Source organism: Anastrepha ludens, chromosome 2 (assembly GCF_028408465.1).
Source record: "Anastrepha ludens isolate Willacy chromosome 2, idAnaLude1.1, whole genome shotgun sequence".
Classification (NCBI taxonomy): Eukaryota; Metazoa; Arthropoda; class Insecta; order Diptera; family Tephritidae; genus Anastrepha; species Anastrepha ludens.
The window spans coordinates 25,112,166-25,133,887 of NC_071498.1; the positions used below are offsets into that span (position 1 = coordinate 25,112,166).

At 37.6% G+C, this 21,722-nt stretch overlaps 2 protein-coding genes across 4 annotated transcripts; one reads left to right on the forward strand and one right to left on the reverse strand.

Moving 5' to 3' along the window:
* Positions 1 to 271: 271 nt before the first annotated feature.
* LOC128865765 (putative riboflavin kinase) lies at positions 272 to 9,140 on the reverse strand. Its single transcript, XM_054106098.1, has 3 exons — positions 8,637 to 9,140; positions 8,326 to 8,477; positions 272 to 1,150 (listed from the first exon to the last, which is right to left on the reverse strand). The coding sequence occupies exons 1-3, from the start codon at positions 8,953 to 8,955 to the stop codon at positions 869 to 871; spliced, it is 753 nt and encodes a 250-aa protein (XP_053962073.1). The 5' UTR covers positions 8,956 to 9,140; the 3' UTR covers positions 272 to 868.
* A 665-nt stretch (positions 9,141 to 9,805) lies between these two features.
* Positions 9,806 to 12,441, forward strand: LOC128865772 (serine/threonine-protein kinase pelle). 3 transcript variants are annotated; one of them, XM_054106121.1, is made up of 6 exons: positions 9,806 to 9,912; positions 9,987 to 10,120; positions 10,262 to 10,511; positions 10,638 to 10,747; positions 10,845 to 11,489; positions 11,555 to 12,441. In XM_054106121.1, exons 3-6 carry the CDS (start codon positions 10,266 to 10,268, stop codon positions 12,066 to 12,068), a joined length of 1,515 nt encoding a protein of 504 aa, XP_053962096.1. In that variant the 5' UTR covers positions 9,806 to 9,912; positions 9,987 to 10,120; positions 10,262 to 10,265; the 3' UTR covers positions 12,069 to 12,441. The 3 variants fall into 3 exon arrangements, with proteins under 3 accessions (XP_053962096.1, XP_053962086.1, XP_053962102.1); XM_054106111.1 differs by having other exon boundaries at positions 9,987 to 10,511; XM_054106127.1 differs by lacking the exon at positions 9,987 to 10,120 and having other exon boundaries at positions 9,814 to 9,912.
* Positions 12,442 to 21,722: the final 9,281 nt, after the last annotated feature.

A 21,722-nucleotide genomic window follows, 5' to 3' on the forward strand; every position in this document is an offset into this window, starting at 1 on the left:
CTACATATACTAAAAATAAATAATAGTTAAAAAAACTAAAAAACCCGCTTTTATTGCAAATATTGCATTTTGCTTCACTTTCATAACCCTCAGTACATAGGTAGTTGCCAATAAAATGATTGTAATATTTACTATATCAAGCATCCCACGCTTCTAACTGATCGTTCGATTTGCTATTACTTCATTATAGGTCCCTTTGTCATTAAAATTTATTTTCTACTTTTTAGTTCGATTAGCAATAAAAGCGTGTTTTTTTAGTTTTTTTAAACTAATTTTTATTTCAAAATCACAGACAGACACTTCAATTTTATTTATATGTAGGTATAGATAAACAGTTTACTTCGAGTATTCACTGTATTTGTACAGCACTTAATCACACTTCCACACAATGTACATATTGTCGCACCCTGTTAATTTTTATTAAGAATTTTAATTCAAATTATGTTTAATATACCTATTTAAAAATTGCTCCATATTATTTTTTCGTTTTGTTTCAACAATTTACATTTTTATTTACAACACAATTTTCTTATATGGTTTTTTTCATGAGTAACTGCATTTTTAAATTTATACATTCGTACAAAAATACACAATATCATATACTACATAGAAATATAAATATATTCAGCAATATATTTTAAGTAACCATTATTTTTCGCATTATGTAGCATTTCCATTTTATTAAGTATCTTATGGTTTAGAGGAATAGCGGATTTTTTCTGTTAATTTTTAAGCAAAACAAAAAATTTTACATAAAAGAATTGCACTACAATTTAAATTACACATTGTACACATATACTGAGGTGAACATAAAAATTTAAATACCACACAAATATTATATAATTTAAGTAATTGTGACGGTCAAACTTTATGCGGAACCATTTTTCATATTGTCAATATTTAAATGCGTCGTCGTGGGTTTTGTACTTTCATTGCATTCATTCGCTTGGAAAAATTTCGAACATTGCAATTGACGACTCTCCTCATCGTTGTCCAGCAAGTTTATGGCTTCTGCGATATCTGCTTTTATAGCGCTAATTAGGTCTTCAAGTGAGTCGAAATTACGTTCCGGACGCAGATAGCCGACGATGCAAACCTTAAGTAAGTGGCCATACAGATCGCCATCGAATTTATGCAGAATATGAGTTTCCTGCAAGGTAAAGCGCCTAAGTTGAGTAGACATTTTATAAAATTTATAAATAGTATGTAAAATGTTTTAGATAATTAGCCTACAAATCACTCGAGTGCTACTTAAATGCGTGCAAATATACTTATTTTGTAATCTTGATCTACTTATTGTCGAAAGGTTGGTATTTTTGAATACTGGTCACTTGTCTGTATTACGTGCATTGATCGCTTGGGGTCGATAATTTATGGTGGTTCGTCAAGATACTTATGTTTACATATATACAGTCGTGGCCACGCAAACCTTATCACCTCATTTTTTGCACTTTTCCCCCAATTACTGCGGTTTAACTTACCAAATCTTTCTTAAAATTACGACATCTACAAAATACAAAATAATGCTTCATAAACGAGTATTTTTTTAGCAAAAAATGATTAATTTTTAACTACGAAGGTAATTTTTCTGTTATATACACTTGCGAATTTTTACTATACATTCAAATGTTTTAAATGCTTTAATATGCAGTTGAACCGCCTTTGGCAGCAATAACTGCTTGAATCCGGGCAGGCATTGAAGCAACGAGGTTTTCAAGAATTTCGTTTGGAATATCCTGTTCCCATATCTTTTTCAGCACTTTTTCAAGTTCTGCTTTAGAGTTTGGTCTAAGTTGAGTCACTTTTTTCCATCGCGTGCCATACATACTCAATCGGGTGCATGTCGAGATAATTTCCTGACCACACCGTATGCGAAATTCTGAAATCTGCCAACATTTTCTGCAGCTGCACGGAACAAAATGGTGACAGATGGCACTTTTCTTAACCATAAACATGGGAATGTGTCGATGACTAAATATCGTATAAAAGCTTACCGATTTAGCTCAAGCGACATGGAGCAGAGTTGTCCCGAAAGATAGCCTCAGAAGTATACCCATATTGTACTTCTACGACGGACACGATACAATTGGATACAACTTCTCCATACTTTTGGGCGTTCATCATTTCATCAAGAAAGAGTAAAGAACCCCGTATATAGAAGGAAAAGCATACCCAGACCATTTGGTTTTCAGGATCCTTAACCGTTCTCATCACACAAAGCCTTCTTTAAAGCGTTCCCTTGGAAATCGACGGGCGTACCGTAAATGGTCATTGTAGTGCTGCTTTCATCCGACCACCTTACTATTTCCCATTGCTCCACGGACCAGTTACGTTACGTTTGTACCTATTCCCACAGGGTCTTATTTTTTAGACAAAAGTGGGGTTTACGCGGATTTCCTTGTATTCAAGCCGTACTCCTGCAGCTTCTTGCGTACGGTTCTTGAACTTATGGCTACATTATGATGGTTCTTTCTAATTTCTGTGGAGTTTTTAAAACAGTTCTTTAAGCAAATCCTACGATTAACACCATCTGTTCGGGGAGATGGCGTTTTCCTAGTTCCAATTCTAACTCTTTTGTTTTTTTTTTTTGGGTAAATTTATTATTGTTGGATGACTACATCCAACTTTTCTCGCTTTCTCGCGAATAGGCACTCGCTATTTTTCTAAAGTAAAAATAATTTTTAGTTACGAGTTGCTTATATCTGCGCACATTTTTTAATTATGAAAATGTTGATTATAGAGCGCGCTGCAGGCGATTTCTGGAACCTCCTTTAAAAAAAAACGAGTTACGGTGTACATCGTAACTCAGGATTGGATTATCTGAAATCAAAAAACCAAACAAATTTTGTTAATATATTAGATTATCTAGTAATTAATCGTTCGGCTAATCAAAATAGTGAATTTTCACAAAATGGCAGCTCTTAAAAGAAATGATTTCGATTTTTACGTTAAAATTTGGCCGTAAATTGATTATAAAATGGAAAATAAGTATCAGATTTACAAAAGGAACGATTAATTACTAGAAAATGTATCTCTAAAGATTGAGTTAAAACGGTTGACCGATCAAACAAGCCGTTTTCGAGATATCGTGTACACCGACTTGAAAAATGCCGTTTTGAAAAAAACACGTTTAAAGTTTCAATACCTACCTTAAAACGTGCCGAAGCATCTCTACATATTTAGGTATAACTCCGAAAGTATTGCTTAGATCTACTTCAAATTTCGTGCGTATACTTTTGAATATATGTACATTACAAAAATGCAATAAAAAAATTGATTTTTTTGAAAGTCATAACTGCGTCGTTATGTTTAACGCACGATTTCCCACAAACTCCTAAAATACATTTGACAATATTTTGCATTTCAATTTCAAATAAAAGCAAAAGAATAAAAATTTGAATCATTTCGACTAGAACCGCTGTAACTACGGTTGAAATGCATATTTACACGAACAAATTTACTGCTAAGCTTTGCGTGGCCACGAGAGTACATATTTGAAAATTAACTTTTAATGATAAGGTTGTACGGAATGGAAGTGCGCGCACAGCGCACATGATGAATGACTTCAAAATACAGTACGTAGTACATGTGTGAACGTATGTATGTATATTTGAATGTATATGTATATTTACATCTCTGTTATACAAATATTTTAACGTAGGTAATAATAACATAATTCATGTTTAGTCCAAGATTAGCCCGAAACTAACTTTTCACTTTATACTAGAAAATTTGTACAAATACGGAAATTAAGAATACAATGATTTTATTCTATTCACAGTATATCAAGATGTCTGTGCACTGCAATTTTGGCCAAGAAATTCTATACACTTAAGTGTATTATGTACATATACATACATATATGTATATCCTTTGTTCTCAATAATTTCCACTTATACAAGTTTTTAACTGAAATGAATTATGAATGCAATGAATGTTAATGAAAGAGCGCATTGTTTTAATTTAAAATTTTTCTTCAGAAATTATCGAGGTAATTTACAGCGCGCATTCCATAGAAAAATGTATACTTCACTACTTGCATCGGGACACAGGAATCTTCTTTGAGATATGGCCAAAAATTAAATGGCATTCGAATGAGAGAAACAGCGTTCAAAGTGGCTGACCATTGACAAAAATTAATGAGATCTCAAACTCGCATCGAGTGGAAAAAGAACTATTTTAAATTAAATCAAATTGTTTCATTCAAAAGACTTTCGTGTTATTATTTTTCCTGTTGCTTTAGGGCCGTAGTGGTTGAATGCATGTGTTGCCGAATATAGTCTATATTTCTTTACGGAATTACGTATACCGCAATGATCCGGATGTATCCGTACATGTATGGGGGAAGTTTATGTTGCTACAACAACAACTTCATCTATATTTAAGTAAGTAATTGCATAGTCTTCTTTTAAAATAGCATTTGGACACGGCGCTCAATAACCTTCGATTCGCGGTGCCGCAACAAGCCTCATGCAACAAATTGGACGTTTTGTGGATATGAGCGCCAGCCAGTATTTTTAATAAAATTTATTCGCCTAAGTTTAAGAATGTGTACGTGCATTAATGCCGGGTACTGTGGAAACGGCCACAGAAATAGGTAAACTTTTAGTTCAGCGTTACAATTAACTTTTAATTGGTTTTAAAATTATACAGAGCTTAATATATTTTTCAGAACTTTACAAAACACTTGTGCTGTGTTACACTTAATAAATTTTACTTATAAAATATTATAGTCTCAACGAGCTATTTTGTTTATTTTGTACAATATGTTTTGTGAAAAAAAAATATTAATTATTAATATTTACTTGTTGAACTGCATATAAGTATACGAGTATACACACGTGAAATAAAAAAAAAAAACTTGTTTATCAAAGGGTCGAAGGGAATAGGCTCTTGGAAAGTTGGCCGAAGATCCACTTTTTTACCGAAAAATTGTGTTCAGCAACGAAGCTCATTTTTGGATCAATGGGTACGTAAATAAGCAGAATTGTCGATTTTGGAGTGAAGATCAGTCAGAAGAATTGCATGCATACCAATGTATCCAGAAAAGATCACAGTTTGGTGCGGTTTATGGACTGGAGGCAACAGTAGGGTCCTTCTTCAAAGATGCTGCGAATCGTAACGTAACTGTGAATGGTGAGCGCTACCGTAAAATGATATCCAACTTTTTTTTGCCCAAAATGCAAGAGCTTGACTTGCATGACATGTGGTTTCAGCAAGACGCTGCCACATGCCACACAGGACGCGTAACAATAGACTTGTTGAGAGGCGAGTTCGGTGAACATTTTATTTCACGTTCGGGACCTGTCAATTGGCCACCCAGATCGTGCGATATAACGCCTTTAGATTATTTTTTGTGGGGCTATGTTAAAGCTCATGTCTATTCAGACAAGCCAGCTTCAATTAACGCATTGGAAGACAACATTAAAGCATTTATATGTGAGATACCGGCCGAAACATTGGAAAGAGTATGCCAAAATTGGACTAAGCGGATGGGCCACTTGAAGCGCAGTCGCCTTAAACATTTGCATGAAATAATCTTCAAACATTAAATTATATGGACTGTACTATCGATTTAAATAAAAATTTCATGCATTTTTCTGAATTTTACGTTTATATACACTAGGATCGCCCGTACGTCGAAATTTCGAGGTTATATAATATAAATACGGAGAGCAAAATTGAGTCATACCTTTTTTAGTATAGCGTTTTTCAATAGGTGCGCCTCAACTTTTTTCCGATAGGGAGGGCGAACGACGCAATATTTTTTATTTTTCGCTTGTCATTTGTAAACTTCATTAGTATACATTTTATCATGGAACGCTACACACTTGAGCAACGATGGCAAATCGTGCAAATTTTTTATGAAAATTTATACATTTTCCAAAAAATCATCTCCAGTGATGAAGCTCACTTTTGGCTCAATGACTTTGTCAACAAGCAAAATATGCGTTACTGGGCAGAAAGCAATCCACACGTGATTCATGAGGCACCGTTGCATCCCGAAAAAATCACTGTTTGGTGCGGTTTACATGCCGGCGGCGTAATTGGCCCATATTTTTTTGGTTGACGAGAACGATCGGCACGTTACTGTGAATGGAAATTGATACCGCGACATGATAAACGATTATTTTTGGCGCCAATTGAATGGTATGGACTTAGACGACATGTGGTTTCAACAGGACGGGGCCACAAGCCCCACAGCACTCGCTACAATTGATTTGTTGAAGAGTAAGTTCGATGAGCGCATTATTTCCAGAAATGGACCGGTCGAATGGCCGCCGCGCTCGTGTGATTTGACGCCTCTAGACTATTTTCTTTGGGGTTATGTGAAGTCATTGGTCTACAGTAACAAGCCGGCGACGATTTGTGAGGTCAGAGCCAATATTGAACGCGAAATTGCTGGAATTTCGGCCGATTTATGCAAAAGAGTGGTCGAAAATTGGGTTCAACGATTGGACTTCGTAAAACGTGCACGCGGTGGCCATGCTAAAGAAACCGAATTTCATACTTAAATGTATATGTTCAAACTCGATAATAAAAAAAAATTAGTTAAAAAAGTCAAACCGTTTCTGTTTTATTCAAAAAAAAGTTGAAGTGCTCTTACTGAAAAACGCTTTATTTATAGTCATAGAAAAAAGTTGAAACATATACATAGGTGTATGGCTTATTTTGAAACTTTTTACATGATATTATATATGTGAATAGATGTAGTAAAATTAAATGTGAAAAATATCCCATTTGAAATGTATTAAGCGATCCTATATTTGTGTATTTCAAATATCATAATTTTTTTTTTATTCATGAATTGGAAACATTTAATTTCATGTATTTATATATAATATTTTTTTTTGAAAAACCATAATAAAAAGCAATCATTAATTAATCCATGACCATCATAATTTCTGAAACAAATTTATAATAGTATTGATTCACAATATATAAGTTTCCAGTTGTTTCCTCAACTTTTATATCATGATACATATTATAACATGATATATCATAATACAGGTAAAATAGTGTGATTCATTTTACCTGCACCCATTCACTTATGTATCTATTTTAATACATTGTTCAAACCGTCTCCACATATGCTATCCATTGGTATATGTTTCGACTTTTTTCCTGACTATAAATACTAAAAAAAGGTACGATAAAATTTTGCTCTCCGTATTAATACGTAGATATAGTAGGGTATTGATCCAATTATATATACATATACATAGTAGGTAGTAGTATATATGTATATATAATTCGAAAATACCAAAAAAACTTGTGTTAAATGGTTTCATATCGAAAACGAAACTCTTTGCTGTACAATTTTTTTGTTGATTTACAAGCCAACTCAAAAAAAAAAAAAAACTGTTAACTATTAACTGCAAATAAGCTGACTGTTGGTGCCATTGTCATATAAAAGTTTTTAGGCTAAAGCAATTAAGGTAGTGGAAGCATCAGTGACAAGTAGTGAGAAATAGTGTTATTAAAGTGAACTTAAGTTTGTTGAATTCCCTGAACTATTTTTGCCACATATATTCCAGACTAGGTTAGGTTGAACTTGGTTGATCCTGTAAATCGCACATAGATCAATGCCACATATATGCTAGGCTAGGTTTGGTTGAACTTGGTTGATCCTGTATATCACGCATAGACTAGAAATTGATCCATAGTGATACCAAGTGCTTGTAAGGAGAGTTTAAGATCTTTATATTTTGTAATTAATACGCAGTTTAGATAATTTCTGTAGACTGCTAATTTTTTGGTATGCAGAATCTAAGCAGTTTATTCGTGTTTTGCTAAGTACAGAGCAGTGACAGAGTAACATAACATACGCTAACAGAAATATAATCTTGAAAATATGGTATAATTTATAATTTATAAATAAAATAATACTAAGTTAACCGCAGGAGGATATAGCATATCTTTGGTATGGTACACATTATATCTACATACATAGTGTATATTACCTAGTAGGTGCAATCGGTCACCGCAGCAAGCGCATTTACACATATTATACAAAATAATTTATATAATAATGAAATATAGCCCAGGTCACATACAACCTCATTCTATTTCTTGGAAATTATCAAATGTAAAAGATAGCGGAGCCTGAGCTTAAATGTATACAGTTAATACAGTTATACGGTTATTCATGCTTACATATCCACCTTAAATGAAGCATGGAAATAAAAACATGCTTATGGAAATTGGAAAGCAAAGTACTAATCTACAATAAATTAAAATTACTTCAATTAGGCACGCTTGAGTGCATTCCACTTCAAATCTTTGGAAACAATTTCAACTGATAGTTTTGTTTTGTTAACTCACCATACTCTTCTCCTTATTGTCAAAGTACGGATTTGTTCCTATGCTCATCACCATTTTGTACACTTCTCCATTATCCACATTTGCCCAACCATAATAGATGCCCAACGAAAGTGCGGCTGGTAGGGATTTCACCACTTCTAATGGGAAATTCGCTGTAGATATTACATAAAAGATATTAATAAAATATTTAGCATAAATCAGTACAAAAAAGTGTTGAAATGTCATCAATTATTTGCCAAAGCCACGTTAAAAACTCGTGAGGTGATTATTGTTAAAAATGCTGATTGTTTATAGTACATTGTAACACGTACCTGTTGGTATGCCCAGTTCTCTGGAGCCGCGACCGAAACCGCGTATAATTTCTCCGCTAGCAAAAAATGGCATATGATTGAGCATTTCGGCAGGGGTGCGTTTACTGCGGCTACTGTTGCGTTTTACAATTGTATGACATAAAGTGTCCAAAACAATATTGCTGTTGCAACTGAAACGACTGGTACTACACGCGCCTCGATTTCTCTGGCAAAGGAAATTTCGGGAAGTAATTAATTGATCACTGAAGCACGTCAAATTTTTAAGAGCAATGTCAAACACTTTTTGAATAGGATACGCCGACAAGCGCATTAGGCGCATTGAAACCTTAAATCAGAATGATGTGTTATTTTACGAGTGTCTTTTTATATCTATAAGATTGTGTTATACTCGTCAACTTGATTAGATACTTTAATTGTCTACAGACGTAAACAATATATTTCACAGTTAACGCGAAACACTCGTATAAATACACTCCGCAACCACTGCCAAACACGAGATGAACTATTGTGAATCAAAAATTTTATTATTTGTTTTCTTTTATACTTCTAGTTATTCTCAAAAACATATGATTTTGAGCTTTTAAGGAAAAGCTTTGCTATGGTGTGCATTTTTTATGCCCACAAAAATGAAAACATGCTGTAAATGGTATAGTTTCTGAAGCAGCATTCAAATAATTTTAACCTAACAGAGTTTTGTTTTGTTACATAGAGAAATATGCAAATTTGACATTAAAATTGCATACTAATTCAATTCTGCATCCGAGTTTTTTTCGTACAAAAAATTTTAAATTCAATCAGGTAGATGCAATTTTGAAAATAAGGTGTTAAGTAAGCGAGGTGCCAACATGAGAAAACAAGCAAATGTCAAAACAGAAATTTGGCAAATGTTAAGACACATTTAGTAGAAGATGTTAATGTGGAATTATGAAAGAAATGCATTTAGCTGTTTGACATAGCCAGCGCCATTAGCCAGTGGCTTTTAAACAAAAAAATTTAAATTGCATGTTTCATATTCGAAGTAGTTTTGAGCTTAATAATTTCTCAAAAATACATTTTACTGCGGCAGTCAAAATAGTTTAATTCGAATTTTCAGCTATATTACATATTTATTTATTATTTAGCAAATGACTAGGCAACTCTATACTTAGTTCAGTGTGCTTTCTCTTTCCTGACTTTTGAAGTTTCCAATTGCCATAAAAGCTCGCGTAATTTATTTTACTATTTGTTTTGTTTTCCATATTTTTCGTTATTTATCCGATTCAGCGATTCATTTCAGGTATTTTATTTATCTTTTTTTATGATAGTGTTTTCCGAGAATTGGTACAACTAGAGCTTAAATTGTATTTTCAGTTGAACAATTATTGAGTGAACTACGTATGAGAACGGGCGTATGAATTGTAACTCCAACCGAAATATAAAATTCAGTTTATGTATTTTTAAAAAACATCAACATTCATCTCTGTTGAAAGTTAATATATATTAAGGTGACTACTGGTGGTTTACCGCCGTTCTATGTAAATGAGCGCATCAGCAGTGCATCCCATATTTAGATGAGTCAACCACATTCGACGTCATTAGCAAAGAAAACCATCAAATTAAACAGCTTTTGTATTGATACTTTGTAGAGGAATGTCCGTGTCACGTTCGCGTAGTGCATTGTCGCCCAACAACAGTATTACAAATGGAAACAGCAGCGGAGGCAGCGGCATAGGCGTCGGCGCTGGCGGCAGCAGCAGCAGCAGCGGCTATGTCAAAGACCGATACATACATGAGCTGCCATTGCAGCAGCTACGCCTGCTTTGTGAGCATTTGGACGAAATGCAAATTTGGATGCAATTAGCCGAAATCATGCAATTACGACCAGCAGATGTGAAGGTAAGCAAGTTAAATAGGCGGCAACACCATGTATTAATGCCGGCGTTACAGTTGCTACAGCAGGTGCCGATGCGTGCGCTGTGTCTGAGTTTTTTAAGTCATTTCGCTTCTATTTGCTTATTACAGTTCATAAACCAGCAGCAGGAGTTGGGTAAATCACCATCATGGCAGTTGATACAAAAGTGGGGCATTGAATGCAAACATACAGTCACTGAACTCTTCATGTTGTTGTGGAAGTAAGTTGGACCACTCTCTAAAGTGGAACCTGTTTTTCACGATATGATATTTAAGCTATCAACTAATTTGTGTCTAACATATATATATATTTGGCAGAAAAGAGCAACATCACGCCATGCGTATGCTGAAAGACTTTGTGGAGCGCAAATATCAGCTGCTTATACCCCGCAGCCAACCGCGCTTAACAATGCTTATGGCCGCTAATTCCGATATTAAACAACTCAATGGGCCCATAAACACTTCTTCATCTGGCGTAAGCAACTCCAATAATAACACTTCCTACTCATCCTATGAACAGACCGGTCCTACATCCACACAACGAATCGAACGAGATGTGCGTGAATTCGCCCGTTATATGATCGAAATCAGTTACGACGAACTAACAGAAGCTACTGAAAATTGGAGTGACCGCTTAAAGCTCGGACGAGGCGGTTTTGGTACCGTTTATAAGGGCACATGGAAGTGCACAGAAGTTGCTGTCAAACAGTTGCAATACAACGCGGTAAACGGACGTGACAGCAGCAAAGTGCAGCTACAACAAAGTCTCAACGAGCTAAAACATTTAAGCCGTTACCGTCACGACAATGTATTGCCACTTTTTGGATATTCTTTGAATGGCGACAAACCCTGTCTGGTGTATCAGCTTATGAAGGGTGGTACCTTAGAGCAGCGTTTGTACTCAAAAAAAGAAACCCCGTTGACTTGGGAGCAGCGTGTAGAAATTTGCTTGGGTGCAGCGCGGTATGTTAAAAAAAGACGCTAATACAGTATTATAGTAATACTAACAAATTATTCACCATTTCTAGTGGCATTAACTTCCTGCACGTTTGTGATGCAAAACCGCTCATACACGGTGATATCAAGCCTGCCAATGTACTGCTCGATGTGTGTTTGACGCCGCGTATAGGGGATTTCGGTTTGGCGCGCGAGGGCCCGGCTGCCGTGAGTCGTTCTGTGACAGTATCACAAATTTATGGCACTAAACCATATTTACCGCAAGAGTTTTTGCGTGGTAAAAAGCTAAGCACAAAGGTGGACACATACAGTTATGGTGTTATGTTGCTAGAAGCATTCACCGGCTTGCGTGCAGTAGACCATAATCGCAAACCAGAGTTGTTGGCAGAATATATCAAAGGCATACGCAAAGATGAGCTAGGCAATTTGATCGATGCGCGACAACCGATACAAAATGGCGAGCGTGATATGTGTAAGAACTTAATTTTATTAGGTACCCAATGTGTAGCTTTTGAAGCCGACGACCGTCCGGAGATGGAATACGTCTACGATACGATACGTTTTTGTAAGATATACCCCGATTAAGAAAAGTACAAAGAGTAAAAGAAAATACAAATACATTCCTGTTGTGCCTTAAAATGCAAAAATCTCAAAGTTTTGTGAATTTTTTTTTTCGAATATGTTTCTTATACATAAGCCGGTGGCAGCTGTGACTATAAGAGCCAGTGACCAAACGATGAAAATTACTGCTCTGTACTTAATTGGAGAAGCAATAAAATAGAATAATCCAATTGCATTTACTATTTACGCAGATGCTACGGCTAAGCATAAAATATTATATAATTATTGTTAAAATTTTTTAATGGAAAGCAAGTTTTTGCTTTTTAGCATTCGTATCAGATTGTTGATTTATGTACATGTAATGTTTAATAAAACAACTAGTTTGTTGAACCTTAAATTTGTTTGTGTGAATTCCTATGTTGCACAGGCGATGTTTATTCGACTGGGTTGGCTATTAGTTTTAGCAATTAAAATTAGCAACTTGCTTTTTGAACTAGGATTATACATATTTTATTTCTAATCGAAATTAAATTGAAACTTGTTATCAAAAATTAAAAAAAAAAAATATGTTTTTTAAGCATTTAGCAACCATTTTGACTGGTGGAGTCAAAATAACTGGTTATACGGCTTTTTTTATGCTTGCTTTATTCCGAGACATGCGCTGGGATTTAATTTTGAGCATTTGCGTTGCTTTAATATAAACCACTATTTTAATTGGGCCATATTAGACTACATGTATATGTGCATGTGTGGTGGCCGCCGTATCTGTGGCTGCTATGATTGTGCATGGCATGGCGGCAGTTGCACCGAAGGCTGTGGTTTCGATCTCAGCCTATAAACATTTGAAAAACTAAAAAAATGTGTTCGTATACAATAACGGTATTCCTTGTTAGGCAATGGTGAACTCGTGAGTCCCAACTTTCGAGCGCACCAATAGCATTATTACGATTCAGTCGCTCCAGTCGTTTACCGTAGTTAGGCTTAAATATTTTTATTTTTAAGTCGGTGACGAGTTTCTAATACCTTAAAATTAAAGATGAAATACAACAGCATTGTAAAATTGGTAAATAGATATGTAAGTTGCCCAAAATAGCGAAATCATTATTGAGAATCCGCTGCTGGTGTCTTGTTCGTGTCGACTACATTTTTTCCACAAATGTCCTCCAGTTTAATCAATTCAATGGCTGATTAATCACTTTACTATTTGGCTTCTTTAAGTTGTTTAAGTGATATCCTGCGATCCCTTGTTGTTGTGGCAGTAACTTTGCCCTGTCAGGGTAGTGTAATCACCGGTCGTCTTCGTATAGCTCATCTAACGATAGACCCAGGAAACTTGCTGCGACGGGTTGGGTCCAGAGGGAGAGGGGTGTTAGATGAGTGGGTTTGATGGGGCATGTGAAAAGATATTTAGTTAGACGTTCACTTTGGCGCACAGGCCATCAATATCATTGCCCGACGCCATTATCGTGCAGTGATCAGTGTATGAGACCGGGGAGACTCTTTCTGGAGGTTGGGGGAGTTCAATAGATAGAAGTTGAACAGCAAGGGTGAAAGGACACCCCCCTACGGAACACCTTGCTTGATCTTCCTCTGCTTGGATGTTTGGTCTCTAAAAAGCACTGACGAGTGACGACCGCTCAGATAGTTGGCGGAACACCTCTTCAGCCATGGCGGGAGTGTCGACTGAAAAATATCATCTAGTAGCGTGGAATGTCTGACAGCATCGAAAGCCGTCTTCAAGTCCAACGCTACTAGGACCGTTTATGACGGTGAGTGCTGTGGTGATGTTTCGTGAAGAATGGGAGTAGCAGGGCTTCAAGTGTCTTCACTACTGGGGAAATGAGAGTTATCGGCCGATAAGATTGCCCTGGTTGGACCACTCTCCCTGCTTTCTACTTGCCAGGAATAATGAGAGTGGCCAAAGACAGATTGAAAACCCTTGTGAGAAATGCCACTCCCAAAGGACCCAGGTGCTTCAGCATCAGCACGTTTAGTCCGTCAGGGCCAATGGCCTAAGATGATTTGGTTTTGTTGATGGCCGCCTAAACCGCATCACAGGAGAAAGTAAATGGCGCACTGTCGTTTGTCAGTTTGTGCAGCCGTCTGGTGGAACGACGCTTGGATCTGTCGGCCGGAGGATGCAATGTGAATAGTCGGCTAAAATAGCTCACACATCTCTTCGGATCCGACGAAGTGAAACCGTTGGAGGTGATCGTTGTGCTTCGTCGGGCTCGACAGCGACTTTACGGTGGACCAGAGCTTACTTACACCAGTGATGAAGTTACAGGTCTTCAAGTGCTCAACCCATTTGGTCCGCTTGTGTTGATTTACCAGTTGCCGGATCTCCGAATTGAAATCCCTTATGCGGGGATCCCCGGGATCGACCTGGCGTAGGTGGTCGCGCTTGTTTGCTAAATTGGCTGCTTCGGCTGGGAAATTAGGACGTACTATATGTCCCTGATATCCTGCGATCCGTCTTCACTTGTGTTGCTTTTGGACTTATTCTGGAACAGTATAAATTCAAACTTATAACATCTCGAATTTTCGTGGCAAAATTATTTTGTAGTTATTGTTGTTGTTTTATATATATATATAATTGGCGCGTACACCCTTTTTGGGTGTTTGGTCGATCTCCTCCTCGTATTTGTGGTGTGCGCCTTGATGTTGTTCCACAACTACTACTAAATGTTGTTTTAGTAGCATAAATATTCCCTGTATTTGAACGAAAAAGGCTGCTGGAGTAATAGTCATTGGCCGTATATAAATTCGGGTCATTTCGGTAGCGGAGAACCGACTGTCGTGGCAAAATCATGTCTTCCACATCGATGTCTAATGACCGGACAGTGAGAACGACATGTTGTTATAACAGCTTACTGGGATCTGCCTAGAGCGATTTAACCATCATTTGTCGTCTGTGACATCATCTAAAGATATCCCCGAGAGTTCGTCTGAGGGGGCAAATGTAGAGGCATTTCGAGCCATGCGGGCTCCATCAAAAGCAGGACATATGCAGTTATGTGTGTCGGGGTTAATTCTGATTAGTATAATAATATGAATAATGAACCAGTATTACGGCGGCCAAACGAGGCAATGCGAGCTCTTCATATCACCGCATCCTCGAAAATCATGCTATTTTGGTCCAGAAACACCTTTCTATGAATGACGCTCGAAAGCATCAGCAGGTGCCTGGTTTGCACGTGATAGTATTCCCCGGGGACCAGTATTGTCTGTGTCCTTTTCTTTAATAAAGAGAACAATTTTTCGACCCACAGTACGTGGACTTGTCAACCTCAAGCTTGACCTCCGTCGCCCATAGGATGAATATAGTTGCTTTCGACTTATTAGCGGAGAGTGTGAGACTGCTTTGGGGATGACATGGCTAATGTGGGTTTTTTACAATTATATATTCCTTCAGTTGATTGAGATGTCACCATAAATAGCGCGCGAGTAACACTCTGTTAAGCAGAAAATCTTAATACGTTGCGCGAGGTCACTAAACTATAAAGCCACAAAAGGATTTACTTAATTTTTCGAATCGAAAACCTCTGATAGGTGTATATAGTTGCTCGGAAAGTTTGTAATGTTGCTGTTGCATCTTTACCAAATCCCCCACAGAAAAGTCTTACAAGAAATATTGCATTGAAGGTAATATTGCGGTAGGCCGAAGAAAAATGTTTTTACAGCGAGGTTGTATAGGAAGAAATAATGTTAGATGAGTTGGTGACATAAGTGTAGAGAGGGTTGGATTGTAACGGTATTTGATTACAGCATTCTGGGTTACCAGTCCGACTTCTAGACGGTGTTACGGTGGGGTTCAATACAGCAGGAGCTACATACTTATATTATACTCCTGAACTAGAAGCATGAATGCTATTCAGAAGTTGCCAGCGGGTATTTTCAGATCCAAATAAGCCTCGGGGAGCCTTCGAGAGAAAAATTCTACGTAAGATCTTTGGCCCCCTCCGCGTTAGTGAGGAGTACCGCGTACGGTGGAACAGCGAGTTGTATGAACTATATATGGTCATGGACATAGTTAAGAGTGTAAAAATACAGCGGCTATGCTGGCTTGGCTATGTCACCCGTATGAAAGAAGACGCTCCAGCAAGGCGAGTTTACGACATGGTACCCCAAAAAGGAAAGCGTGGAAGGGGAAGACCACAGCTCCGTTGAGAAGACCAAGTGTTGCAGGACCTGTCTTCACTCGAGATTTCCAACGGGTATCAACGAGCATAGGGCAGAAACTGCAGGCGCGCCATTTTGGATTCGGCCAAAACCGATACCCGGTTGTAGTGCCACATAAGTAAGTAAGTAAGTAAGTTGTAGATATTCTTCTTATATGGCTCTACAACATAAAAAAATAGATCACACTTCTGCCTTAAGATCTACTCCCCACAATACCTCATCCAAACCCATTTCCCTCAGTGAACCTAGTATGGTGCTGGGTTGGGCTGAGCGTATGTGTTTTTTTCTGCACGTGCCAGGCCGAGATGTCTACTCCTTCTTGCAATGACAACCTATCTGAGAAGAAAGTGTAGTGGGGTTTCCGGGGGCAAGTAACCCAAACGGCAGGAGCCATTGGATATATGGTTCACTAGACAAGGCTAGTGTACTGGGGCGGCAGCCCTTGTTCGGGAAAAACCCGAGTCATTCCGGTAACGTAGAACTGACTGCCATGGGAATGGTGTCCTCCTGATGTCCCCTCTTCAACACCTTCACAATGAGGCGCAGGTGCTCTCTGTAATGGAGCACAACAAACTGCTCAGCGAGCAGTTCCTGTTAGGGTGCTACCGCAGGTTTCACCCTTGCAGACACTTCCTTGAGCCAGAGCCGCCTCCCATGCACGTCAGGAAACACCTATTAAATTACACCGACGAGATCCAGGGACAAAACTAACAGACATTTACTGGACCAGACAGTGTTTAAACAGATATTAAACGACATTCATCGGGAGACCGTTACCACCTTCCTAAGCTCCCGACCACCGAATGCAGTAATCCGAGTCCAACCACCACCTACAGCATATGAAGAGCTCCAGCTTCCCCGTGAGACCCGCGTAACACTGGCACAATTACGTTCTGGATATTGCAGCAGGTTAAACTCCCACTTATTCAGAATTCACCCCGACATACCAAACATATGCCCAGCAAGTGAAGGCCCCCCGCACGACACTAACTACCTTTTCACATGCCCCTTAGAGCTCACTTCTCTAACACCTCTCTCCTTCTGGACCCAACCCGCATATTTCCTGGGCCTACCTTTAGATGAGTTGCACGAAGACGACCGGTGATATACCTCACACTGACGGGCTTTTATTAATGCTACAACAAGAACAACAGGATGGACTATAGATGGATGTGCACTCTTCAGTGACCTGTGAGAATGCCAGTAAGCACTATGAGGCGCTAAATCTTTTTTGATTATACCTTCTCAGTAAAGACTTAGATGAGCGTAGTTCTACCATTTGGTACCAGTTTACGTCTCGCAGCCTTTGCTTTTAAGCTCTTACTTGACGGTACATTCTCCCATGGTAAGGAAGGGCTTCGGTCCTATAAATTTCGAGGTCGCAGCCTCTCTAGCCAATGCATTCTGTACTTAATTTCCAGGTACAGCCCTACGCCGGGAGATCCATATAGTCGAATTTGGCTGTCCGTTTCTAGTAGATTTAATTTTTCTACGCTCTCAAGAATGACAAGGCCAAACTGTCGCTTATAACCGCAATCCGCTCATTCCGGAGGTATATACTTCTGCTTGGAAAATATAAGAAAAATTGCTTATCGGCACAGACAGCTTGTTTTGGGTCCATATATCCCATGCCTTCGGGTGTTTGGGAGCCATCTCTATAAAAGTGCAGGGTATACTCTTGGAGTATTCTTTTAAGAATTGGTTGCTCCAGTTGAATTTCTCAAGTTGTATGACCTTAATTATATCATCTCTAAGGGGTTGGGCAATCCGGAGCTGCAGACTCAACGATTCCATATTTACGCTTTCTTTGCCAAAACCTTCGCCAGCAATTTTAAGCAGGCTACGCTGGCTAACTGTGTATATGAAGCCGTGTCAGCTCAATTACCACCAGCCGTCAGCTTGATTCGAGGCTAAGAAATTCCACCAGTGAAATACTTGTATATGAATATTTTCGACGAACTCGTATGAAATTTCTGAACGCCGTATGACCTTTGATATATTAAACAAAGTGGAATAAGTATTTGACGTGCACTGATTGGATAAAACGAAAATAACCACCTTGTTTATTTGTGTACATTAACCCGTTTGTGTTTTTGTACCTGAGGTATCAAAAGTCACTTGTTTTATATGTATGCGTATGTATGTATGCTAGTACTGTAAAAGAGCGACCAACAATCCATTCGCTCTGAATCTTAGAATTATTTTAACAAGTGGTTGGCATTATTTTTTCTAATAAGTGCCTTTTTCGATTTAAAATTTAACTATTTTTCGTTTTAAAAACTAAATTTTTTTATTGAAAAAAAATTATTATTATTATTATTGATAGGGGATATAAATATACAATATAACCCTAACTTAATTAGCACACTGGCTACTAGGGCCTTCAGTGCTTAATGACGATTACAAAATTACCTATTTCCAACTGTACAATTTAAATATGGTCTGATATATTAATACATTTCATATAATTGTAAACTTTAATCACTTTGTCAAAGGTAAAATTATTTAATAAAGTGGATGGTACCATAGTTCCAAATGCAGTAGTCCGTTTTGTGGTTAGTGTAGGACAGAGGTCTAGGATGTGTTGGATTGAGAGATGCCCTCCACAAAACTGACAAGTCCGGGAAGGAAAGCCCAGGAGAAGATGTTCGTGTGTTAGTTTAGTATTGCCGAGTCTCAGACGTGATCAGGTGTTTGGAAAGGGAAGTTGGGAATAGGGATAATTGAATAATTGTAGGCTTTATAAGAGTGTATAGATGATTAAATTGAGACCATTCAACCTTTTTCAAGTGGGAAGAATGGAGGTTGATAGTTTTAAGGATGTCATTCGAGGGGTTGGTTGTATTTTTGGCTGCTGCATCAGCTTTTACATTTCCAGGGATGCCTATGTGGCTAGGTATCCATGGAAGCTTTATTTTGTTAGGCTATTTTATTAATTTATCCCTGATTCAACAGACGATCTGATTACCATTAAATATATTTTTTAGCGCTAGACAGACTGACAAGCTGTCTGTACATATTGAGAATTTGCCCTTATTATTTGTTGTATACTCTGACGCTTGAAGGATAGCCAATGCCTCGGCAGAAAAAATAGAGCTATTCGGAGACAGTCAACCACCATTGGATATTAGGCTTCTGTCATTCTCTACCACAGCAAAAGTTGTACTATGATGAGTACGTGAACCATCGGTGAAAATCGTTACCCAACCCTTTACGACTGCGAATGAATTATTTCCATAAAACGCTGTATAAAAACTACCGCATTTATTTTAAGTTTATGGAGAGCATAAAGGTCGACATTTATTGATGCAGAAAGGAGTTTCCAGGGACACTGACTATTAACTTTTATCTTACCGAGTTTGTTGCAGTTGTAGATGCAACGACGGATGACCGACCCAATTTTGAAAGACCGATTATGCCGAGAAGCGGTTTTAAATGTGCTGAAAAGAAGTTTATTTGTAGTGCTTGAAAATTTGGCTATAAGTTTAAGAGTGGTTATTTGACATCTTTCAGTGATAGATGGAAGACCAGCTTCAGCTAAAACACATTTGATAGGAGACGTTGGGAAGGTGTTAAGGCTACGCCTGACCGTTGAATGATAAGCGGCATTGGTTTAGATGCTGTTTGACACATCAGCCGCAAATGGGTAGACAGAAATCGATTTTAGATAATACGAGGGATCGAGTAATGGTGATAAGTGTATTTTGATGTATACGAACGTGCTTTGATGCCAAATATTTAGTAATGTTCAGCCTGGTGAAAAGGTTAGTTCTTAATGTTGAACAACTTACACCAAGTGTTTTAAGATTGGCCACGTTCTCTAATGGCGAATTTTTGAGTCTCAGGTTTATACGTTGACAATTATGCTGTCGTTTTCGCAGTACCTTGCATTTGCTATAGGTCAGTGTTGTCCCTGAGTATTGCCCCCAAGCTTTGATATCATTTAGCAAGTTGACGAAATTCCTTTCGACTGTTAAAGGATTAAATGGGTTAAGTCAATGACAACATACAAGCCAAATAGGCATATAGAAATATTAAATGTCATATATTTATTTCACTTTGTTTAATAAACTTGGACTAAAGCAATAAATGAAAGTGAATTTGGATAAAGTGGTAACAAAAACGTAATTTTTTACTTAAATTGTAACAAATTGCGATCGGTTTAAAAATGAATGCAAGTAAATATTTCAATTTAAATAATATTACATAAATAAATATGTAGTAGAACCAAAAGTTATTAGCGCTTTAACTTAATCCAAGAATTTTTTTTTGTAAATTAATTCTTAAATTAAAAGCCGATACTTGTACTTATTTAAATTAATTTTTATTATAAAGGGTGGTTAAGTTTCAAGGGCCGGTGTTGATTTTGAATAAAATAAATTTTTTTTAGAAAATTATTGTCATTTCTGTTTATTATGATAATATTGGTAAGGCTCAATTACGTTTGAAACAAAACATCGGCCAAATGGCCGCCACGGCTTCGGCGGCACACCTCCATTCCGATTCCAAATTTTCGATGACGCTGAGGCATAATTGAGGTTCTATGCCGTTAAAGTGCCGAATTATCTCATCCTTTAGCTCTTGAATTGTTGCTGACTTATCGACGTACACCTTTTCTTTCAAATAACCCCAAAGAAAGAAGTCCAACGGTGTCAAATCACATGATCTTGGCGGCCAATTGACATCACCGTCACTATTTGTGGGTGCATTGGTTTTTCGGCAATCACTCTTGGATTATCATTCGCCCAAATGCGGCAATTCTGCGTATTGACGAATCCACTGAGGTGAAAATGTGCCTCATCACGAATCACGAAGTCCGCGAAATGCATTTTGATTTGAACGCCCGTTTTCATAATAAGCCTGAATAACTTTAACGCGTTGCTCGATTGTGTATCTTTCCATGGTTCAAATTGAGCTAGTCTGAAATTGAAAAATTGTAAATGAAATGCAGAAAAAAACTTGACGTGTAGGTGTGGTTCACATTCAACATCGGCCCTTGAAATTTATTTAGAGGATTTTTTAATAATTTTTATTTTGAATTTATTTCTGGAATTTTTCAACTAATTGATACATTCTTCATTTCGTAAAAAGGCGTCTTGCGTTCGGCACAAAATTTCACGTGCTCGGGACACTTCGCCTTTTGGAAATATGTTCCGTTAATCCCAGCTTTCTTATAATGAAGCCTGTAATGTATTCGATCGTGAAGGCTATTCAACTCGTCTCCCTATGTTAGCTCTCTGTTAAATGCTGACTCGTTGCAAAACATGAACTTCTTCAAAATCAACTCATCGTCAGAAACAAATCTTTTTAAATTCTCCCTTTATGTGTAACTTATGCGAAGCCACTCGGCTGGATTTAAACGGTATGTGAGAATGCATTCGAAGTCATTCTGGTCCTGGACATACCGATACAAACCCCTGCGCGATTAGTTACTTCTAAGCGCACTTTTTTGAAATCGAAAGGCTTTTTCCACAAATTTTACTCTTCCGCCACTTC

Excerpts from the sequence above, each read along its gene's own strand:
- LOC128865772 (XM_054106111.1), top strand. The coding sequence starts at position 10,266 with ATGTCCGTGTCACGTTCGCGTAGTGCATTGTCGCCCAACAACAGTATT. Across the intron at positions 10,512-10,637 it reads TACGACCAGCAGATGTGAAG|TTCATAAACCAGCAGCAGGA; the intron begins GTAAGCAAGTTA and ends TGCTTATTACAG. Across the intron at positions 11,490-11,554 it reads ATTTGCTTGGGTGCAGCGCG|TGGCATTAACTTCCTGCACG; the intron begins GTATGTTAAAAA and ends CACCATTTCTAG.
- LOC128865765 (XM_054106098.1), bottom strand. The coding sequence starts at position 8,955 with ATGCGCCTAATGCGCTTGTCGGCGTATCCTATTCAAAAAGTGTTTGAC. Across the intron at positions 8,478-8,636 it reads AGAACTGGGCATACCAACAG|CGAATTTCCCATTAGAAGTG; the intron begins GTACGTGTTACA and ends TAATATCTACAG. Across the intron at positions 1,151-8,325 it reads ACAATAAGGAGAAGAGTATG|GAAACTCATATTCTGCATAA; the intron begins GTGAGTTAACAA and ends TTTACCTTGCAG.